The following is a 19,741-nucleotide window of genomic DNA, read 5'->3' as shown; positions in this document are numbered from 1 at the left end:
TTACATTTGTACTCCAAGCGAGCGAAGCCGCATGCAGAAAGCTTGTTAGAACTAAATCATTTGCCATATAAGTACAAGAATATCAGAAAATCTCTGAAAAATTGCGTGTGTCTTTTCACCATCTTCTCATACATTCTGTCACATTGCTATTGAATAGAGAATTCAAAAGCAAGAGTTTTCATGTTTTCATGAAAATGTATGAAATTAATTCACTTTGATAAATAAAGATCAACTTATTTCACAAGTTAACATAAAACATTACAATTTACAGAGCGGCTTAATGGATGATAAAATTTTCTCTTGCATGGCTTAAGTTTTAAACCTAAGCTGGTTGGTTCATTTGTTCATTCTATGTTTATTGTTATTAAACCGACTCGTCACTTTCTTGTGTTAATGTTAGATGGTGCTATTAACATTATGATTCTATTTGATCAAACAAAGAGACAAAGGAAATTAAAGAAAGCAAATAAAAATTTAACTTAAATACTTTTTTTTTATTTAATAATTTCCCTCGTAATTAACAAGCTTTATCTGATGATAAATTTCAAAGTAACATTAACTGTCAATCGATGCCTACTACGTTTATAAAATTATAATAGATTTAATTACCAAAGAATTTGCAGTAAATATTTTAAAAATTAATACGAATGTTCGCGAAGCTGATACTGTTAGAAACTGAATCATCAATCAGTAAAAAAGGGTGCACAACTAATTAAGTTATTTCACTTGACAAGACAGACCAATCTATATTTATGAATTCTATACAAGTGTTTATCCTAACGAGAGAAACATGTAATTTACATAGGATTATCATTTAGGCCTAAGTAGGAAGGCGTACATGTGTGATTAATGAGATTTGAAACGAAAAACATGCTTCAAATGTCATGAAGAATGATAAGGTAGATAATGAAAGACCTAAGGTTGTTTTTTATTTTTTTTTTCGTTTGAAATGTCATGCATATTTAGTTACCAGCTTGAGTGCTCTAAACTGAAGCAATAAATATGACAATTAACATGGCCCTACTGTAAAAATTAAGTATAATATATATATTGGGTCAGCTCGCACCGGGGAAGTACCACACCCCCACAGAAAACCGGCGTGAAATAGTGGCATGCCACTGTGTTTCGTGCGGTGAGTGGGGGAGCCGGAGGCCCGTTTCCTTTTCCTCACCCGTCCCAGTCCATTCCTTCTTTCCAGTCGTTAATCCATTCCTTTTCCCTTATGCCAAAAAAGCGGGCAGCGCATTCGCAGAGGCCCAACCTTTGCGAATGTTCATGGGCGGTGGTGATCGCTTACCATCAGGCGAACCACCAGCTCAGTTGCCCGCTTCGACATAAAAAAAAATAAATAAATAAAATAAATAATTATACGTTTTGTATTCATTTAACTTCAATTTTGCAAAACACAATAATTTTATTGTTCGAGCGTACGTTATTTTTTATACATCATCCATAGATCCCAACGTGTATAATAGTACTGGAATCCTTTACGTATATGAGCATCCAATTAGTGCAGAGAATAGCAAATAGCGATACTATCGTGAGCTAGAGTATGTGGGTTCGATGCCTCCAATTAGGAAAAAAGTTGGAATCATAGAAATCCCCTTTTATATCATACAAAACTTAGTTTTTGATAAAATTGATTACTGGAAATATAAAGTGGTTTAAAAATTATTTTACGAGGCCGGAACTAGCTAAAATTTGTAAGCAATTACGGGAATCAGCGCAGTCTTCATACATACTTCAAAATCAAATCGACAATGATCGTTATTATGTTTTAAAGTAGACAACTTTTCATAAATGAAAGTATTTTATGCTCTTTTATTATTTGCAAGAAATCAATAACCGTCATAGAATATTGTTTACAAACACTTATTTTTCCTTTTTTCAGTCTTTTATCACACAACGTGAATAAATATCTACTATTGGAATGACAAATTTATAATAGAGAATTTTCGTTTTACGTATTCTTAAAACGACGCAAAGGCAGAAAAACATCGATCGTGCCGTCACGATCTAAGCTTTTTAAAAACACTTAAAAAATTGAACATAAATGCTTACACAAAATAACAAATACTATCATTATTTCCTGCTACTAAAACAGATTTTTACCGCTTACTGATTAAGCACACTGCATATATAACACACAACAATAGTAATTAAGAACAACTTTACATGTTACTGAAAATTTAACATTATTATTACTAATTATTATTTAATTCATAAAAGAAACAATATAAAACGTGAGAAAAGTCGCTCGTACGTTTTTAATCTCACTTCTGCGGTTTCCCAAAGATGATTTAAGGCCAAGTGCACATTGATACAGTAGTGAAAGTTGATATGTCGATTCATATAATTCGCAGTGTCACTTAAAATTGCTATGTGCTCAATAAACTTCCATTTATTTTATTTAACCAAGTTTCAATTACATTTAAAATGATTAACATTCATACAACTAATTCGCTCTCGGCTTAATGGATGAAATAAACTAACAACTAGTTACAACAAAGGTAATGAGTGTCAGTGCGTCTCCGGAGGCCAAAATAAAACAATAATGAAATGGAAATAATGATACTACAGTGTTGCTAAAGAAAGAGTAAAACAATTCAATATTAATTTCCTTAATATATCCTACAAATTTTTAAATGATATCCAATAGTTTAAATAAATAGATTATACGTTTTGTATCTTGGAATCGCATATTAATTTTAAACAACGACATTATTTGAAATTTTGAATATCATTGAATAGCATAGCTTTCCTTTATTTGAACTACCCACTTTAACATGATTCTTATAAAGTCTAGAAAGTGAAGAAATAGAACTTGCAATTACTTTTCATTAATCTAACGTTTAAATTTAAAAAAAAAACAACATGAGAAGACATACGTAGATTTTTTATTTGAACATCTGCATGATTAAAGAAAGTTATAAATTGCTTTTTAATGATACATATATTATTTCTCTTCTTCAAATAATATGGGTTATTATGTTAAAGCGAAAACTTTATTATTATGTATAATAACTATGTACGATGTAATACTATAATGCTGAGGAGTTTGCTGGTTTGGTTCTCCGAATGCGCTAATCTCAAGAACTACGGGACCGATTTGGAAAATTGTATCACTGTTAAAATATAATAAATTTATATTCACATTTCCTTTTTAAGTCAATCTTATATAATTGTGTATTAATTCCACAAGGTTTATGATGCAATAATTGTTACATTTATATTCGTCAAACAATCTGTAATCAATATACTATTATAATTAAAATTATTAGGTTTACATTATACCTAATCGTAGTACATTATTAACGTGCCCCACCAATTGCTATTTAAGCAACGTAATTAATCACCATGAGATATCATTTCTATATAATAACTCTGTGAATTAAATTGATAATGTAAACGGTAACATTAAAGCTATCCATAATGTAAATTAAAAAGCACAATACAAATGTGAGAAATTCCTTTACATCCAGAAATCACCATTATTTATGAAATATTATACCATTAGTATTTGTTCAGCACAATAATAAATCATGATTCAATCTTGAAACTCCGAGACGGCATACCTATCTATTTCACATCATTTTCACAGCTTTTATTTTGTGTTGAATAGTTTTGCTCGAATTGCGTTCTTGCTTCAAACTGGGTCGAGAGCCCAAACAGTGGTAATACACAGCACTTTTACTTGGAGAGATCGATTATTATTAATTTTGTTTTGCATTGACTTGCGCACCTGATACACTTAACCGACTTGTGGCACTAATTGCAATGAACAAATAGTTTAATTACAATTCATGCGGCTACAAAAAAGATGAAATTGAAACACGTATCTACGCCTTATATCTTTCATACTGTGGCATTTCGCCTATTGATTCCACTGAAGTGTTTAATAGATTATTCAACCGAAGTGTTTTAATTAAAATAACGTCGAGACAACTGCTTAATCCTTTCATTACTAGGACTAAAATACTAATGCTGATATTGTAAAAACTATCTGATATTAAAATTCAGATGATACGTGTTAAATACTAGGAAGAAAAGCGCATGCCGCTTAATCGTCGCGTAACGGTGGCAACTGTAAAGCTTACCACGGACCGCGGATTGCGTGCTAAATTTGCCGAAACACCGTGATTACTAGCGGGAAATTCATAAATAACTTTAATGCGTCTTTAAGCTGAATGGTTCAATAAGGTACAAATACTTAATTATGGTTAACCACATCCTATAAGCGGTTAAATAGATTTAATTAGCCGTTTATATGATTACTAGTGATTTTTCATTCCTTATACAGAGAAAAAAGAAATTACACATTCATTTCTAAAACAGTAAAACATTAAAAATGCTTAATTTATTTAAAATATAAATACACGTATAAGAGCAGTTCATAGTCAATTTATTTGTAGGGTATAAGTACTTATTATAATATATTATACCTTTACCCTCATTAAATAGTGTAGGTTAAATAAACTTATAATATAGAGGCGGAGTCAAGTCAATCAATCCTAGTCATTTACATACTAAACTTTACCATTAAGTATTCTCGAGATACACCTACTTTTACCACTTCATTATTTGATGATACTCTACTTTATACAATTTGCTAGAAATTTGTTTTAATACAGGTACTTACTTGCTGAAATTTAATGTATTTTTAAATACTCTTTGAGTTTGTGGTCAAAGCAGTTTACGATAGATGACATTAAAGCATATTCGTTCAAACTGTAAGGGTATTTCTTGTAGCCAATCATGGAAGTATCACAAGAAAAAGCCAAACAGGAAATTGATAGATCGCTGAATCTTAGTTTTTTCTGCATGCGTTATATAGGCTTTTCATTTGATGAACCAAAACACAGAATAGCACGCCTTCTGCAGAGATTATGGTTTTTTGCCTCTATTGTTGTAATTTGTAGCCATGGATTTAGTGAGATCGCTTTTATCGTGGTAACTTTTGCAAACTCGCCACGTGTTGAAGATGTAGTTCCTTTATTTCATACATTGGGTTATGGTATATTGAGTGAGTTAAAATGCTAAGCACGTAATATTCATAATTACGTACACATTTATACATTTTCAGTCGAGCACGCTTCGGCACTAATTGGGCCTCGCAGTTCGCACCGGAAAAGTACCACACCCGCACAGAAGACCGGCGTGACATAGTAGCATTCTATTGTGTTTCGTACGGTGAGTGGAGGAGCTGGAGGCCCATTTCTTTTTCCTTACTGTTCCTAGTTTATTCCTTCTTTCCAATAAGCATTCCTTTCGTTATCCCTTACCCCTTAAAAGCGGCAGCGCATTCGTACTACCTATGTGAACGTTCTTGGGCGGTCGTGGCTTACATCAGGCGAACCACCAGCACAGTTCCCATTAACACCATTGCTAAATGAAAAAAAAACACACCTACATTCATTGCAATTTAAACGAACTGCTTGTCTTTAAATAAATTGATGTTTTGCTACAGGCGTATCCAAGGTCTTTGTGCTGTGGTATAAAAAAAGAGTTTTTAAACAACTTTTGAGTGAACTCACCGTCATCTGGCCCATAGCTCCTTTAGATGACGAAGCTTATAGTATAAAAAATCAGAGTCTGAAAGCGCTACGACTTGTTCATCGCTGTAAGTATTATCCATATTTGTTTTACCATATAATTTCCCAGCTGAATAAATCACACCGAAGCTGGTTTTTTACGGTATTATTTTGTCAGAGATGCCCAATTGACCTCTGAATTCTATCGCATTTTTTTACATGTTGGTATTTTCGTAAACGGGAAAAAAAAATTTTTATAAACATTATTAAAACAAATAAAATTACGTTCCAGGGTACTTCGCAATAAATTTATCTGGAGTGTGGTTTTATAATATGACACCAATGGGTATATATTTATATCAAATTGTTCGCGGTGAAGATGCTCGTTTGGGTTTTATTTGGGCATCTTGGTATCCATTCGATAAGACGCATCCCATTACTCACGTATTCCTGTACGTCTTTGAAATACTAGCTGGTGAGTATTTATGTATGCTGGCATACATTGTTACAAAATGTATTGATACAGATAAAAAGCCATTAACCTGAGCTATTACATGTGTAGGTGTTATCTTGAAGGCTGTCCTATTATTGAAATTCTAAACATATATTGAAATCATTTACACTAACATTTTGTTGCACGGTTTTTAGGACAAAATTGTGTGTGGGTTATGATTTGCACAGATTTACTTTTTTCTGGTATGGCAAGTCATATTGTTCTTCTTCTTCGTATTCTCCAAGGACAATTGAAATCTCTTTCAGTCTCTGCTTACACAGAAGATCAATGCTATCATAATATTATCAATTGCATTAAACTTCATCAACGCCTCATCAGGTTACAGATATTTTGCATTTTTTTTTTTTATTAAGATGAATCAATCAAACGTAACGTTAATTTTTTTTTTAGATATTGCAAAGATATCGGAGAAGCATTTTCATTTGCGAATTTAGTAAATATTATACTAAGTTCAGTGAACATATGTTGCGTTGTTTTTGTTATCGTCGTAAGTACATCTTACCTTAAAAACTAAAGAGCTTCCTTTAACAAAAAATCTGTATATTAATATTTGACTTTATTTTAGCTTTTAGAACCTATGGTTGCCATAAGTAATAAGTTGTTTCTTGGATCAGCATTAATCCAAATAGGCATACTATGTTGGTATGGAGAGGACATTATCCATGCGGTATGAAATCATTAATAGTGATTTTCTTTACAATTATTGGGTTATTCAAGAACACTCTTCAAAATTTTAGTCTGTACATGTATTATTAAAATATCATAAAATCATGTATACTATTTATTTACTGCAGGACCTCACTCATTTCAAAACACCTCAAACACCAAATAGCTAACAAAAAATGTAAATTTTTTTTTCCAATAATATGAATAAGATAATTATTTTTCTAGAATGCAAACATTGCAGCAGCTGCATACGCCAGCGACTGGTACAACATGAGCCCGCGATGCAGGCGCGCTCTATATTTTCTCCTACAAAGGTACAAATACATTAGTTCTTTTAACTACACTTCATTTATAATAAAAAGTATTAACTTTGTAATTAACATTCATTTACAGAGCCCAGAAACCAATTTCGTTCACCGCTATGAACTTCACCAATATTTCTTTGGTTACGTATACCGGGGTAAGGTTATAATTATTTTTTATAAACAAGTACATATAATTGAAACATGAATATAATTGACGAAAATATGTTTAATTTTCAGATTTTAACAAGATCTTACTCCTACTTCGCTCTTCTTTATACACTTTATAGTGAAAATTAAACGAAAATCGTTTAGATAGACATCGCTACCTAATTAACACATTCCTTGCGTATTATAGTTTAAAAAATGTATTATGTCATATTATACTACTACCCTGTACCTATTAATAATGTATAAGAATAAATTAAAAAGAATTTGTAAAACTTTCCAAGCATTGAAGGTGTCACCAATCTATCAATCAAAAATTAAATACTATGCTTTACTTTTTACCGTACATATATGATTAAGTTTAAGAACTATAAAAGGAGGAAAATGAAAATTAAACACTACACTAGGACTGTTCAAGGCAAAATACATCACATATCGACTTTTCTACTATCTCGCATTGGTAACAATGATTGAATCTACTCAGGAAATAGCTAAACGTGAAATAAAAGACTCTTTAAAACTTAGCGCATTTTGTATGCGGCTTATTGGGTTCTCTTTAAATACACCTAAAACACTAACTTCAATATTTCTTCAGAAATTAACGTTTGTGGCAACTATCTTTGGGGTAGGAATACACGTTTTCAGTGAAATAACTTTTCTTTGTGTAACCTCTGCGAATTCTCCGCGTGTTGAAGATGTCGTTCCTCTGATACATACTGTTGGCTATGGTATACTAAGTAAGAGACAATCGCATGTATACTTAATAATCAAAATAGCTGTAATTTAACATTTAAACATGTATTCATCAAATTTATAGTACCTCAGGCGCGCTTCTAAATAAGCATTAGTGAAATTATTACAAATTTCAGTAAACAATAGGTTCGTATTGAAAAATAATAATAAAATTATTAATCTCTAACTGTGTTAAGGTATATCTAAGTTTGCTGTTCTAAATTTTAAAAGAAGTGTATTTGCACAATTATTGGATGACCTGACCTCGATCTGGCCAGTGCCGCCTATTGATAAAGAAGCTGAAAATATTAAGCAAAAAAGTTTAAACGCTTTACGCCTTGTGCATAGTTGTAAGTACTTTTAATTTTGCTAATTCAACACCTTTATCCAATTTTATTTAAAATAATAACGTATTGGTTGAGTAAAGGAATTTAATTTCGTTTATTTTTGTATTTTTATAGAAATTGTGTGAACGGTTTTCTGTTTCACTACTTTTTAGTATAAAGTGAAAAACAGAGTTTCAGATCAGATTACTTATTTTAATAGCACCATGTAAATTAATATTATTATTGAAGATATAACAATACGATAATCTTCTATTTTAGGGTTCTTCGGATTAAATTTATCTGGTGTATGGTTTTATATTATAACTCCAATAGGACTCTACCTTTATAACAATTTGCGTGGGCAGAATTATAAAATCCGCACGGTTTGGAAATCTTGGTATCCTTTCAATATTTACAGTAAAACGTGGATACATGTAATTGTGTACATATTTGAAATATTTTCGGGTGAGTTTCGTAGTCTCAATTTATGGAATAGAGAAACATGCAAAATAATTACAATGTACATAGATAAGGTTAAGACACAAACTATGCTTTAGGCATAATTATATTGGGATAAAATAACTTTACATAATTCAAGTTTCCGTTATTAAAACCTTTTGTTACATCTAGGTCAATCATGCGTATGGGTAATGATCTGCTCTGATCTATTATTCTCTGGAATGGCAAGCCATATCGTGCTGTTGTTAAAACTTCTGCAAAATCGCTTAAGAGTGTTGGGAGAAAATAAGAAGACGGATGAGGAAGATTATCAGGAAATTACAGAATGTATCAAACTCCATCAGAGATTAATAAGGTGCTATGAAAAGAATATTCGTTCATACTTTTAAGTCATGTGTTTCAACTTATTTTTGAGTTTTTGCTAATGGATACCTGCATTTTTTATTGTTTAAGCTGAGCGAGCTCCTGAATACGTACTTAGCATGTGTTATCACGTCATCGAATATAGTCGAATCATGAACTAGATATTATATAATTATTTTAAAACGAAATACCTATGTGTCGGAAACTAGTCGTTCAATTGAATTTGCTCGTATTTTTTAATTTAATTTACTTGTAAATAAAATAATGGTTATGCAATTTTCAGGTATTGTAATGACTTGGAGGATGCATTTTCTCTTGTTAATCTTATAAACATTTTGTTGAGCTCTGTGAACATTTGTTGCGTCGTGTTTGTCATTGTCGTATGTAGCTATGCAAAATTTATAGTCTATGTACCAGTGTATAATTTATTTTAATGATCACTTAATAATTTTACAGTTATTGGAACCATTAATGGGAATGAGTAACAAGTTATTTCTCGGCGCATCTCTTATTCAAATAGGAGTAATATGTTGGTATGGAGAAGATATTATACACGCGGTAAGAAACTGGTCAGTGGTTAAATATACGAATAAGAGTTTAAATACAATGAATCATCAAATCTTTTTTAGAACGCAAATGTGGCTGAAGCAGCATATAACAGCAAATGGTATGAACTAAGTCCTCGTTGCAGACGTAGTTTAGCGTTTCTAATACAAAGGTAATAATTACATTATCCAAAAACGCATTTTAAGCTTTAACGTTTTCTTTATTTCCATAGCCAATAATTATATAGAACAATTTGGTTTATAGCTATAACTTAATTGATAAAAGTGCTTCTTCGAGAAGTGTAAATAAACTTTTAAATAATTTGATACATTAAAGGCTTACCTTTCATTTATCAAGTTCATAAATATTAGTATTTTTTCCAGAGCGCAAAAACCAATTGCATTTACTGCTTTGAATTTTACTAACATTTCTCTTGTTACATACTCAGCGGTAAGTTATTCAATAAAATACTGATTGTATAAGTGACTACTACTTTTAAATTTTTCAATGACAAAAATTTCGTTTTTTTTTTCAGATTTTGACAAGATCTTATTCGTACTTCACTCTTCTATACACTATGTACAGCGAAAGCTATTAGCTAAATTAGGTCGCCTGTTAAAACTTACAACGGCATATATTACCTACATTATAATTATAATAAAATTTTATTATCGCTTTATCTTTTTTTTCTTAATACCTATCAAAGCAACTTACGAATCCATCGAAATAAGGTAACAACGCCGATAACTGGGGAATTTTAATAATGCCTACCTATTTAAATTAAAAATTAATTATGTTTCGTGTGATATATTAAAAAACACTCAACAAATAGACTTACTTATGAATTATATTTATACCCCCTATAATTTTTTTCTGGAAACGTTGTATCACACATTGTGTTAGAAATACATAGATACGCGATGTGTACAGTTTAAAAGATATTCAAGTACATGCGTGCACGACGTCGTTAAAGTATTTCGTATGCTTGAAGTTATTTTTACGCACATTTAGGAATGTCATGTCTAATCTCGAAGGACCGCTATATCATGCATATAGAGACATTTGTTGTATGGTTCGCATTTCACACGTGATATGATATGTTCCACCGAAACGTGGAACCAGCAAGATAGTAATGATCATGCCATTAGCGATCATAGTAGGTCATCGTTGCACTCGGCGAATCATTACTGACAGTGATTTAAGTAACCGCATTACCTACAAGCCATCTAGAACTTTTTATATTAACGTTTTATTCCTATAACGCTTTCAACTTTGCAAAAATTATGATTCGCATGACCGTGACGTTTGATTGCAATTCAACGTTTGCATTATTTTTCTTTAGACTACAATGCAAATATCAAAAGTCGTATTTATGTATTATGACGAGATTTTGTTTAACCAAATGTCCGTCAGGTTGCAAGTCAGCGTAGCCACGGTCCTCCGGGCTCCTATTTTTGTGTACTTTTAGAACATTTCACGTTTTATAATTTGTTTCACATGGAAATATCTACCGAAGAATAATACGTAATATTATAAGCAGTACATTATGGATCACAATTTTTCCACAAATTACAATCTTAAAATATCATCAAAATATAACTTTAATCTAACGGTGTTTACAATTTTACGGTGACATAAAAGGGAAAGGTCACCCACTCATTGCAAAAACTCAAAAACCACCGGCCTTATATAGAAGTTTGATAGAAAGTTTGATTATGGTTAGCAGACATCCGTGAAGAATGAATTTTTTAATGTTATTTGTAAGGGAGTCGAAGTCCTTTTGTTTTTGTTGTAAAAACTTGAAAATGGATAGAGATTTCTCTATAGTCTATAATATAGTATAATATAAGTAAATACTTCGGCGACAGAAAAAAGACATCGTAAGGCTGTCACATGTTTGTATGGAAGTTACTAATTTCTTTGCGAGCTTACCTTAAAATTGATCAGACAATTAATGTATGATTATAAAAGGTACCTTTTAGTTAACATACCCATTATTATTGTAAGAAGTCTCTTAAGATCAGATTTTGTATAGAGGTCGGATTTATGATGTCTGAGGGCTTATCCATAAACTTCTTATCCGTAAACAATTACTTGTTTTATAAATAACATCGTATTATATCAAATTTACCCAGAAGTTATCCTTTTGTACACTTGAACCTCTCTCAGGAATATCTATAAACTACCAACTGTTGAAAACTATGAAAATCAGTCCAGTAAGTCCAGTAATTTTCGCGTACAGACGCGACAAAGGATTTTCTTGAAGATAATCACTATATACCTACAGAAAATTAGGAGAAGTAGAACGTCGTTTATTTCATCATATTACCACATGATATCAAATATTAACAATTGTACATAATTAAAACAAAGACATTAAAAAAGCATTTTATTATACTTTATATAACTAATTAAAGTTCTTAACCTAATATATTATGAAAAGTATAACAAATTATGTGTTAAAAAACAAAGAACCTTTCATACAACGAACGCCTGTTCATATTGGAAATTGCTAATATTGCTAAGTAATAGAGTTACTATTGATCAAAATGAGTCTTTCATTTAATAGTTTCACGCACACGACCCTAACATAAGTGATGCACAAAACAATATATACATTTACAACTTTTTACTGAAATGAACAACAAGCAACAGAAGAAAAAAAAATAATTGGTCTATTTAAAAATGACTGGTTAATTATATTTATAGGTGACAAAAACCAAACGGTCATCTGTAACATGGTACGAGCCGCATTTCCTATATTAAAAATATGAAATAATAATTCGATTGCTTTTATTAATTTCTTGACACATAAGATTATTAATATATACACTTATTTGTGATAATTTTTTATAAGAATAGTGAACATTGCTGGTCAATTTAATCTCACCTTTAATAACTGTGGAAGACAGTTTAACAATACACTGTATAGAAACTGCCGAATAAAAATCCCTAACTAGAGTAAATTAACAGTCATAACTACAGAAACATTGCGCATTATAAACAACAATATAACAGTGAGTATACACTAGATCATTTTCCGAGCATTTCTATACAATATGATGTTCTTGCAAACAATCGACGCTCTGTAAACGCGTTACAATGTTATCGCAATACGCTCGATGGTTAGTAAAAATCAGTTTGTAACAAACCATCGAGCATCGTATTCGAAAAGCTGCTCGATTAAATTTAAAAACGGCGAATGCACAAAGTTGCGCTGCAATAAAATGCTCTAGTCTATAATCACCCTTAAACAACATAAACAACGCTCGAAACAGAAGGAATCTACACTGAATTTCCAAGAGAATTTCCAAAGCCCTTCAAAAGAGATCACATTCTTATATGGAATTTGCCAGCCTTCGTGATGTACTTCACGCCCTTGAAGGGTTTGTACTTAGCGCCGTACATGTCGAGGCGGCTCACTCGCAGCCCGCTCACCGCCAGCTGCGGGATCGTGAAGTGCACGTTGATGCTCGGGTTAGCGCCCGACGTATCGGCGCCCGACGCCACGGACACCTGGACAAACCTATATATGTTAATACGTAGCGGGTTGCTGTAGTTATTAGTATGTATAATGTTATGTTCTCGTTGTTTTCTTATTGTTGTTCAAATTTTTCTAATTTATGTTCTATCGTTATGCGAGAGTATGTTATGAGGAAAAAGAATCAAATTGTTGAATGCAGTGCGATCATAGTATTGTTTCATTCGAAGCTATTATCATTAAACTAATTTTGCATAAATTAAACAACAAATACATTTTTCATTATAAACAACTAGTTGCGCCCCGCGATTTCACTCGCGTAATTCTGTATCCCGAAGAAATATCGGGATATAAAGTTGCCTATGTGTTATGTCAGTTGTCCAGCTATAGTATAGCCAACTTTCGCATTTGTAATATTAGTAGGATAGTATGATAGGATTAAATATAATAAAATGTGTTATAACTTAAAGAGCTGCACAACATATGAGGTTAACTACGGTAATCAAGCGCTATCTAAATACAAATTGATATGCATACCGTCCCTCGGATATTAGGCAGTTTTGGTAATTCAATACGTCCAATATCCCACATAAGGATTTTACTAACAGGATCATACGAATATTTGCCTTGGTTTGCGGTCAACGAACAATTCAATACACATTTAGGCATACAAATCTCGAGTGCTACATCTGAAAAAATTATAATAAATGAGAAAAATTAAAAAAACAATTGCTAAAATTAAGAAATGGCATTGCTCTGAACATAATTGTACTTCCCACAGATTAAATGTATAGATTTTAATTCAGATTTAGCATAATTCCCCTAAATACATACATACTAAATTCTTAAATGGATCATGAATAATAAAAAAACTAAAATGTTAAAATCTGTTATTTTTATTACAGCTTTAATAAAAGGAATAATTGAATGAAATTATACTTACTCTCTAAAGTCCTACCCATAGTCTGCTTAGGCCCGACAGTCAGATCCAACCTTCCCTGGTCTCCGTTCGACTTTAGCACCAGATTGTGTCTCACGTATATGGGTATCGCAACTACACTTTGCGATCCAACGTGATATGACATTAACCGAAAATTACCATCCGGCGGTATAAATGACAAGATTCTTTCCGACTAAAATGTTTAAAGGGATATTTATTATTAATTCATCTTGTCCAATGTAAACACGAAATATCTCATTAAAATATATATACACATAACATCTTATTAAAAATGCCTCACCTCCCATCTTTTAAATCTTACACACGGATGGAATGATACGTCGTCAAAAAGTCTTGGGTTAACAAATGTAAGGGTTAAATCTGGCATTCCACTTAACTTGATGCAACAATCAATCTAAAAATAAAAATAATGAACAAATCAAAAACGTCATTCTGATAAATACAAATTTAAGTATAATTTAAATTAATTTTCATAGTACATACGTATCCTTGGATTTCGGCTGAGACTGTGGCACCACTTTTATCAATAATTGCATCTACTTCCTCGATCACATCAAAGTAAGCTTCATTATTTGCATACTTTACTCCTGATCTGCGCCATGGTACATTAGAAAGTTGACCAGAGGGCAGTATTGATGAAACACTGAAATCAACAAATAATAGAAGGGAATGAAATCCAATTTGAGGAATTCTAAGAAAATTCACACTTTTCGTTACTCATTAAGTACACAATGCAAGGGGAGAAAAAATACCTATTTTGCTGAAAATCACTGACCTCAAACAGATCTTTCAATCAGAAATTTCAAAAGACTTTTAGTATTCAAATAAGAAGTTAGTTTGCCTACTTTTTTTTCTTTTTCCATATATACACAATATTAATAATTTGATTGATAGAATATAATATAACTAAACACATGATTATAAAATAGATGTAATAAAGTATCTTTAAGTGGAATCATGATATATGTTAATACTGATATTCTCTGAAGTAACATACTTAGATTTTCCAGTTACTGTATTAGCAATAGTCCTCAAAATATTTGGTGGCTTAATTAGTTCCTTCAATATATTGCTTTCAGTTGCCAATGGAAATCCATTGTCTAACATTTCATCCAATAGCTAGAAAAAAAAACAAACAAGATTTAATTGTTAAGTTACTTAACAAAAGTATTTTACTTACTGTAATATGTATGTATATATTTACCTCATAAACCACAACATAATTTTCTTTAATTATAGTTTCTGTACAGTCAGAAAAGTAGTCCTGAAATATCCACATGAATCAAATTATTATTAATGTGAAGTACTTTGCACATTTGAGATTAATAATGCACATTTTTAAGGAACTATGAACTAAAAGCTTGGCTATACATCTACAAATGGCCAGAAACTAGATGGATTTTATTAATATAAGACTAAGGAATATCAATTCAAACATTCATTCATTCAACTACATGTCTTTACTTAAGTGAGCTTCAGAATCATCACAATACATTATTTAATAATAATCCATTACAACCCTCTAATAAGAGTTATAACACAATTATAATAAGCCTTAGTGTATGCAATGATGTTCAATTTACCAGTGCCTCCTGTGTTACATACCTGAAATGTATCTACAACTCTGTGTAAAAATTCAATAACAAAAAGTGGGGCAACCTCCTGTTTGCAGACAGCTACCAATGCAACACCACCTCTCTGAATTGAAATTAAGTAATGATGGGGTGCTGCTAGGACAGGTGGTACATCCTGTAAACATAATAAAAGTTGTAGATCTTATTTTAAATTTTTTAAGATACAAATAAGAAGTAATTATTAAGTTCATCACTTTAGCTTACAATAATTTATTAATAAAATTACATTTTCCTAGAAATTCCGATTAGTGGCAAAACATTAATGGTATGAACTGTGAACTAGGTGCTCCTTGTGCTGTTAGTAATTGATACTTACATTCGGTGATGCACGTTGAGCTTCTAAATAATAATCACATACAGAACGAGGTATTACACTTCTCCAATGTTTCTCAAGAAACACGTCCCTGTAAATATTATCAATAAAGTAAAATAAAAATTTGCTCGTCATCAATAGTTTTGAATAGTATATAAAATAAAGACATACCCAGAAGGGTTTATTATGAATAAACTGTGGATCATTTCTGACAAGAAAACAAATAGTTTATTTTAGTAGTATAAATTTCGAATAAAAACAATAAGACTTAATCCAATAACAAGCATCTGATTCAAACCCTTAAGTTTGTCTTCGTGTCAACTGTCAAGATGACATATAACAATCACAGATTAACATAGTCTTAGAATTATTGGGTAATAACAATTAACATAATCAGGATCATGCCTGTGGACTATGGTACTGTGTTAAAGAATTAATATTGCCTAGCAAGTAGTTTGAATACGGGCTAATGTGGGGCTCATAGATGTGATATATACTTCTCATCTATCTATTGGACAAATGCACATCTCTTTTTCAAGCAACTTTCCCAAAAACGAGGAAGGTTCACTCAATTCTCTCAATTTTGAGTGCACATTCTTTTCAATTCAATTCAATTTGACTGTATTTTATTGTTTGCTTACTCGATAAATCCTTGGGTTTTCAAGTTATCATGTTTATAATACGATACATTTACATATTTCTCTTAGATTTTCATAAGACGAACATTCGCATTGGATTTTCGACATGAACCATTTCTTACACATCGTCTTCACTTTGATTACTTCCGCAAAAACTTCTGAAAAATCGCTCTAAACATGAAGACGGAATTGCGAATGCACTATTTACACTTTCGTGTTCTTTTTTCGCTTCGCTAATCGCCTCGCCATTTGTAAGAAATTTGTAAATGCACCATTTGAAAATTATTTTCTATCCATTTTATAATCTGAGACTGGAGTGATGGCGGGTAGTCAGTGCCCTCTTTAAGAAAAGATTTATGTACTTATCATTAATAAAAAATACGAAGTAGGTATTTTTAAAAACAACAACTACAACCATCACTCGACTCTAATCCGTCAGCATTTTTTTAATAGTTACTACTTTTTACTATTTTTTTTTTTATTATATTTTTATTTAATTGGCTTTTTACTTCAGAGAGTATTTAACAACAAATTTTCAAAACTAGACCAAATTTATATACGACCACACGGAAGCCATCGGTTTTCAAACTAAAAGAGAATAATCAAAATCGGTTCGCCTAGTCGAAAGTTCTGAGATAACAAAGCCAAAAATCCTCCAAAATAAGGCCACCCGTTATAATGTAGGTACCTGATGATTTGTAAGTTATAAAAGTTATAATACCCGCATTCGGAACTTAAAATAAGTAAATACTTAGTTTTCATTCACCGCCACCACCACCACCACACTTAAAATTTATGGTATTGTTTCATTCTTAAGTGAATATATAACTATCACACATCTAGGCTTGTCAAAGTAACAAAACCCTCATTTCACTGAACAACATGCACACCGCATTGAATTTATCTAATAATATTATTTTTATTAAAATTTAAGAAGTAGTGGGTGTAATAGATTATGCACTTATATAAGGCGGGTGTAATTGAAATTTAGGGACTTGGTGTAACCTTTACAGCTTATAGAGTTCACAAGACTTTATACATTAAAAAACACTTAAAGTGGTCATAGGTGTCAAACATAATAAAATATATATATGCAATACACAACACAATTATTGGAATATGTAATTTTATCAAATAAAACAAAGAAATCTTGATATTTTAGAATATCACTCTTGCAATAATTTTAAGTTTCATGGTACAAATGAAAAACGGAATTCTGAAATTGCAATTCAAGTAACATAGTACTAATTACTAAAAATAGTGTATTGGTACTGATGCTGAAAATTAAAATTAAAGCTTCCATTTTTATCTGATAGTTCAGAAAAAACAATTGAAGTGGATTTTGTATTACTAAAAAAGAACCTTAAGGAGTAGTTAGAAATAAAAGATAATTTTAAGAATTGAAGATTAATTAATTAATGATTAAAATTAAACTCAAAAAGTATTCATATTCTCTATTTAACAGGATACTCAGAAATAAAACAAAATATAGCTTTTTTTGTTTATTGAGTCCTGCCCTTACAAAAGTTTAACGGTTGGATTTAGCAACACGCTCCAGCTCGTCCTTCTTCTTAATTGCGTATGAATTAGATGAGCCTTTGGCAGCATTGATGAGCTCATCTGCAACACATTCTGCAATCGTCTTGATGTTCCTGAATGCTGCTTCACGAGCACCAGTGCACAGCAGCCAAATAGCTTGGTTAACCCTTCGTAGTGGAGAAACATCCACAGCTTGACGACGCACGGTACCAGCACGACCAATTCTGGTAGAATCTTCACGGGGACCAGAGTTAATAATGGCAGTTACTAAAACTTGTAGAGGGTTTTCACCAGTTAGAAGATGGATAATTTCGAAAGCGTGCTTTACGATTCTGACTGCCATTAACTTCTTGCCATTGTTACGACCGTGCATCATCAATGAGTTCGTCAGGCGTTCGACGATGGGGCACTGAGCTTTGCGGAAACGTTTGTGAGCATACCTACCTGCAGAGTGGGGTAAGTATTTAGCGTATTTTTCTTTGACAGAAATATAATCCTGCAGGGACATATCCGAAACTTGAACATCAAAACAACTCCATCTTCCGAACAATTTGATTTCGGGAATATCAGCTGCCAGAGGCAGGGGCATGTTATCGATAGCCACGCCGCCTGTCTCCATGCCGTCTTCGGTCCAGTTTTCCTCAGCCATTTTTTACACCTAAAATTTTAACAAAATGTTACTAAAATCACTTTCTTTCACATTCAAACACTAAAGATAATAGGTAAACAAGTATTTTACGTACTTTTTCGCGACTTATAAATTATAACCTCGTGTTGTCAAAAGAACACGAGAGAAAAGGAAGTTTCAAATGTTCACATTCCGCTTTTTTAATTTTTCAATGTTGGCATCCTTAAAAATATTGCCATTATTTAAAAACCATGCCTAAGCTGTTAATGCTAATGCTAAGGCATAGCTCGTGGTTTCAGTTGCATATTTTCTATATTTTCGTGTAAAATTATTATACTGTTAAATTCAAAATATATTTTATATGTGTAATAATGTATGTGTTTAAAGTATTTATTTTTTTATTTCATAGCGGGCAATTGTGTTGCTGGTTTTCCTAATGGTAAGTGATCACAACCGTCCATGATAATTTGTAGAGGTGAAGTCTATACAAATTTAAGGGCTAAGAGCTCAGGGAAGAATTGGCGACTAGAAAGGAACACTAGATTGGAATTAGCAAGGAAAAAAACCGGGCTTCCGGCACCCCATGACACTTCCAGTAGCATGCTAATATTTCAAGATGGTTTTTTTAGGGGTTTGGTTGTTTCTCGAGCTGGCCCAAATCACGCTTAAGCGTTTTTGATTCCCAAAAAATATGTTTGTACGTTACGTATTTTTTTTTTTGTTTTGTATCTACCCTAAATATATAAAATAACAGTAATGATGAATATTTTATTATTTTTAAAAAATCTGTTTCTCTTGTTTATATGATAAAATTAATATTACGTTTGAATTTCCAAATATATGGTACAACAACAAGCACCCGAACGTCAATAAAGTTTTTGTTTTAATTACCTAAGTTTTTCATTTTAAAAGAACCGTAAACGAAGTGCTTATAATAATA

At 31.7% G+C, this 19,741-nt stretch overlaps 4 protein-coding genes across 4 annotated transcripts; 2 read left to right on the top strand and 2 right to left on the bottom strand.

Moving 5' to 3' along the window:
- Positions 1 to 4,755: 4,755 nt before the first annotated feature.
- Positions 4,756 to 7,313, top strand: LOC119830134 (odorant receptor 85c-like). The gene is made up of 9 exons (XM_038353010.1): positions 4,756 to 5,023; positions 5,468 to 5,620; positions 5,824 to 6,006; positions 6,180 to 6,363; positions 6,436 to 6,532; positions 6,611 to 6,712; positions 6,937 to 7,025; positions 7,105 to 7,171; positions 7,254 to 7,313. The coding sequence occupies exons 1-9, from the start codon at positions 4,756 to 4,758 to the stop codon at positions 7,311 to 7,313; spliced, it is 1,203 nt and encodes a 400-aa protein (XP_038208938.1).
- A 248-nt stretch (positions 7,314 to 7,561) lies between these two features.
- Positions 7,562 to 10,205, top strand: LOC119830133 (odorant receptor 4-like). Its single transcript, XM_038353009.1, has 9 exons — positions 7,562 to 7,918; positions 8,111 to 8,263; positions 8,519 to 8,704; positions 8,870 to 9,053; positions 9,345 to 9,441; positions 9,518 to 9,619; positions 9,691 to 9,779; positions 9,991 to 10,057; positions 10,143 to 10,205. Exons 1-9 carry the CDS (start codon positions 7,648 to 7,650, stop codon positions 10,203 to 10,205), a joined length of 1,212 nt encoding a protein of 403 aa, XP_038208937.1. The 5' UTR covers positions 7,562 to 7,647.
- A 1,807-nt stretch (positions 10,206 to 12,012) lies between these two features.
- LOC119830162 (AP-3 complex subunit mu-1) lies at positions 12,013 to 16,322 on the bottom strand. The gene is made up of 10 exons (XM_038353065.1): positions 16,168 to 16,322; positions 16,000 to 16,087; positions 15,655 to 15,798; positions 15,254 to 15,313; positions 15,047 to 15,168; positions 14,533 to 14,692; positions 14,330 to 14,443; positions 14,032 to 14,221; positions 13,626 to 13,777; positions 12,013 to 13,123 (listed from the first exon to the last, which is right to left on the bottom strand). Exons 1-10 carry the CDS (start codon positions 16,200 to 16,202, stop codon positions 12,938 to 12,940), a joined length of 1,251 nt encoding a protein of 416 aa, XP_038208993.1. The 5' UTR covers positions 16,203 to 16,322; the 3' UTR covers positions 12,013 to 12,937.
- Positions 16,323 to 18,123: 1,801 nt separating this feature from the next.
- Positions 18,124 to 19,039, bottom strand: LOC119829898 (40S ribosomal protein S5). The gene is made up of 2 exons (XM_038352601.1): positions 18,917 to 19,039; positions 18,124 to 18,831 (listed from the first exon to the last, which is right to left on the bottom strand). Exon 2 carries the CDS (start codon positions 18,820 to 18,822, stop codon positions 18,163 to 18,165), a length of 660 nt encoding a protein of 219 aa, XP_038208529.1. The 5' UTR covers positions 18,823 to 18,831; positions 18,917 to 19,039; the 3' UTR covers positions 18,124 to 18,162.
- Between the last annotated feature and the right edge of the window lie 702 nt (positions 19,040 to 19,741).

The sequence above is a fragment of the Zerene cesonia genome, chromosome 11, assembly GCF_012273895.1.
Source record: "Zerene cesonia ecotype Mississippi chromosome 11, Zerene_cesonia_1.1, whole genome shotgun sequence".
Lineage (NCBI taxonomy): Eukaryota > Metazoa > Arthropoda > Insecta > Lepidoptera > Pieridae > Zerene > Zerene cesonia.
The sequence above is the reverse complement of the archived record's forward strand: the minus strand, read 5'-3'. Positions and strand labels throughout refer to the sequence as shown.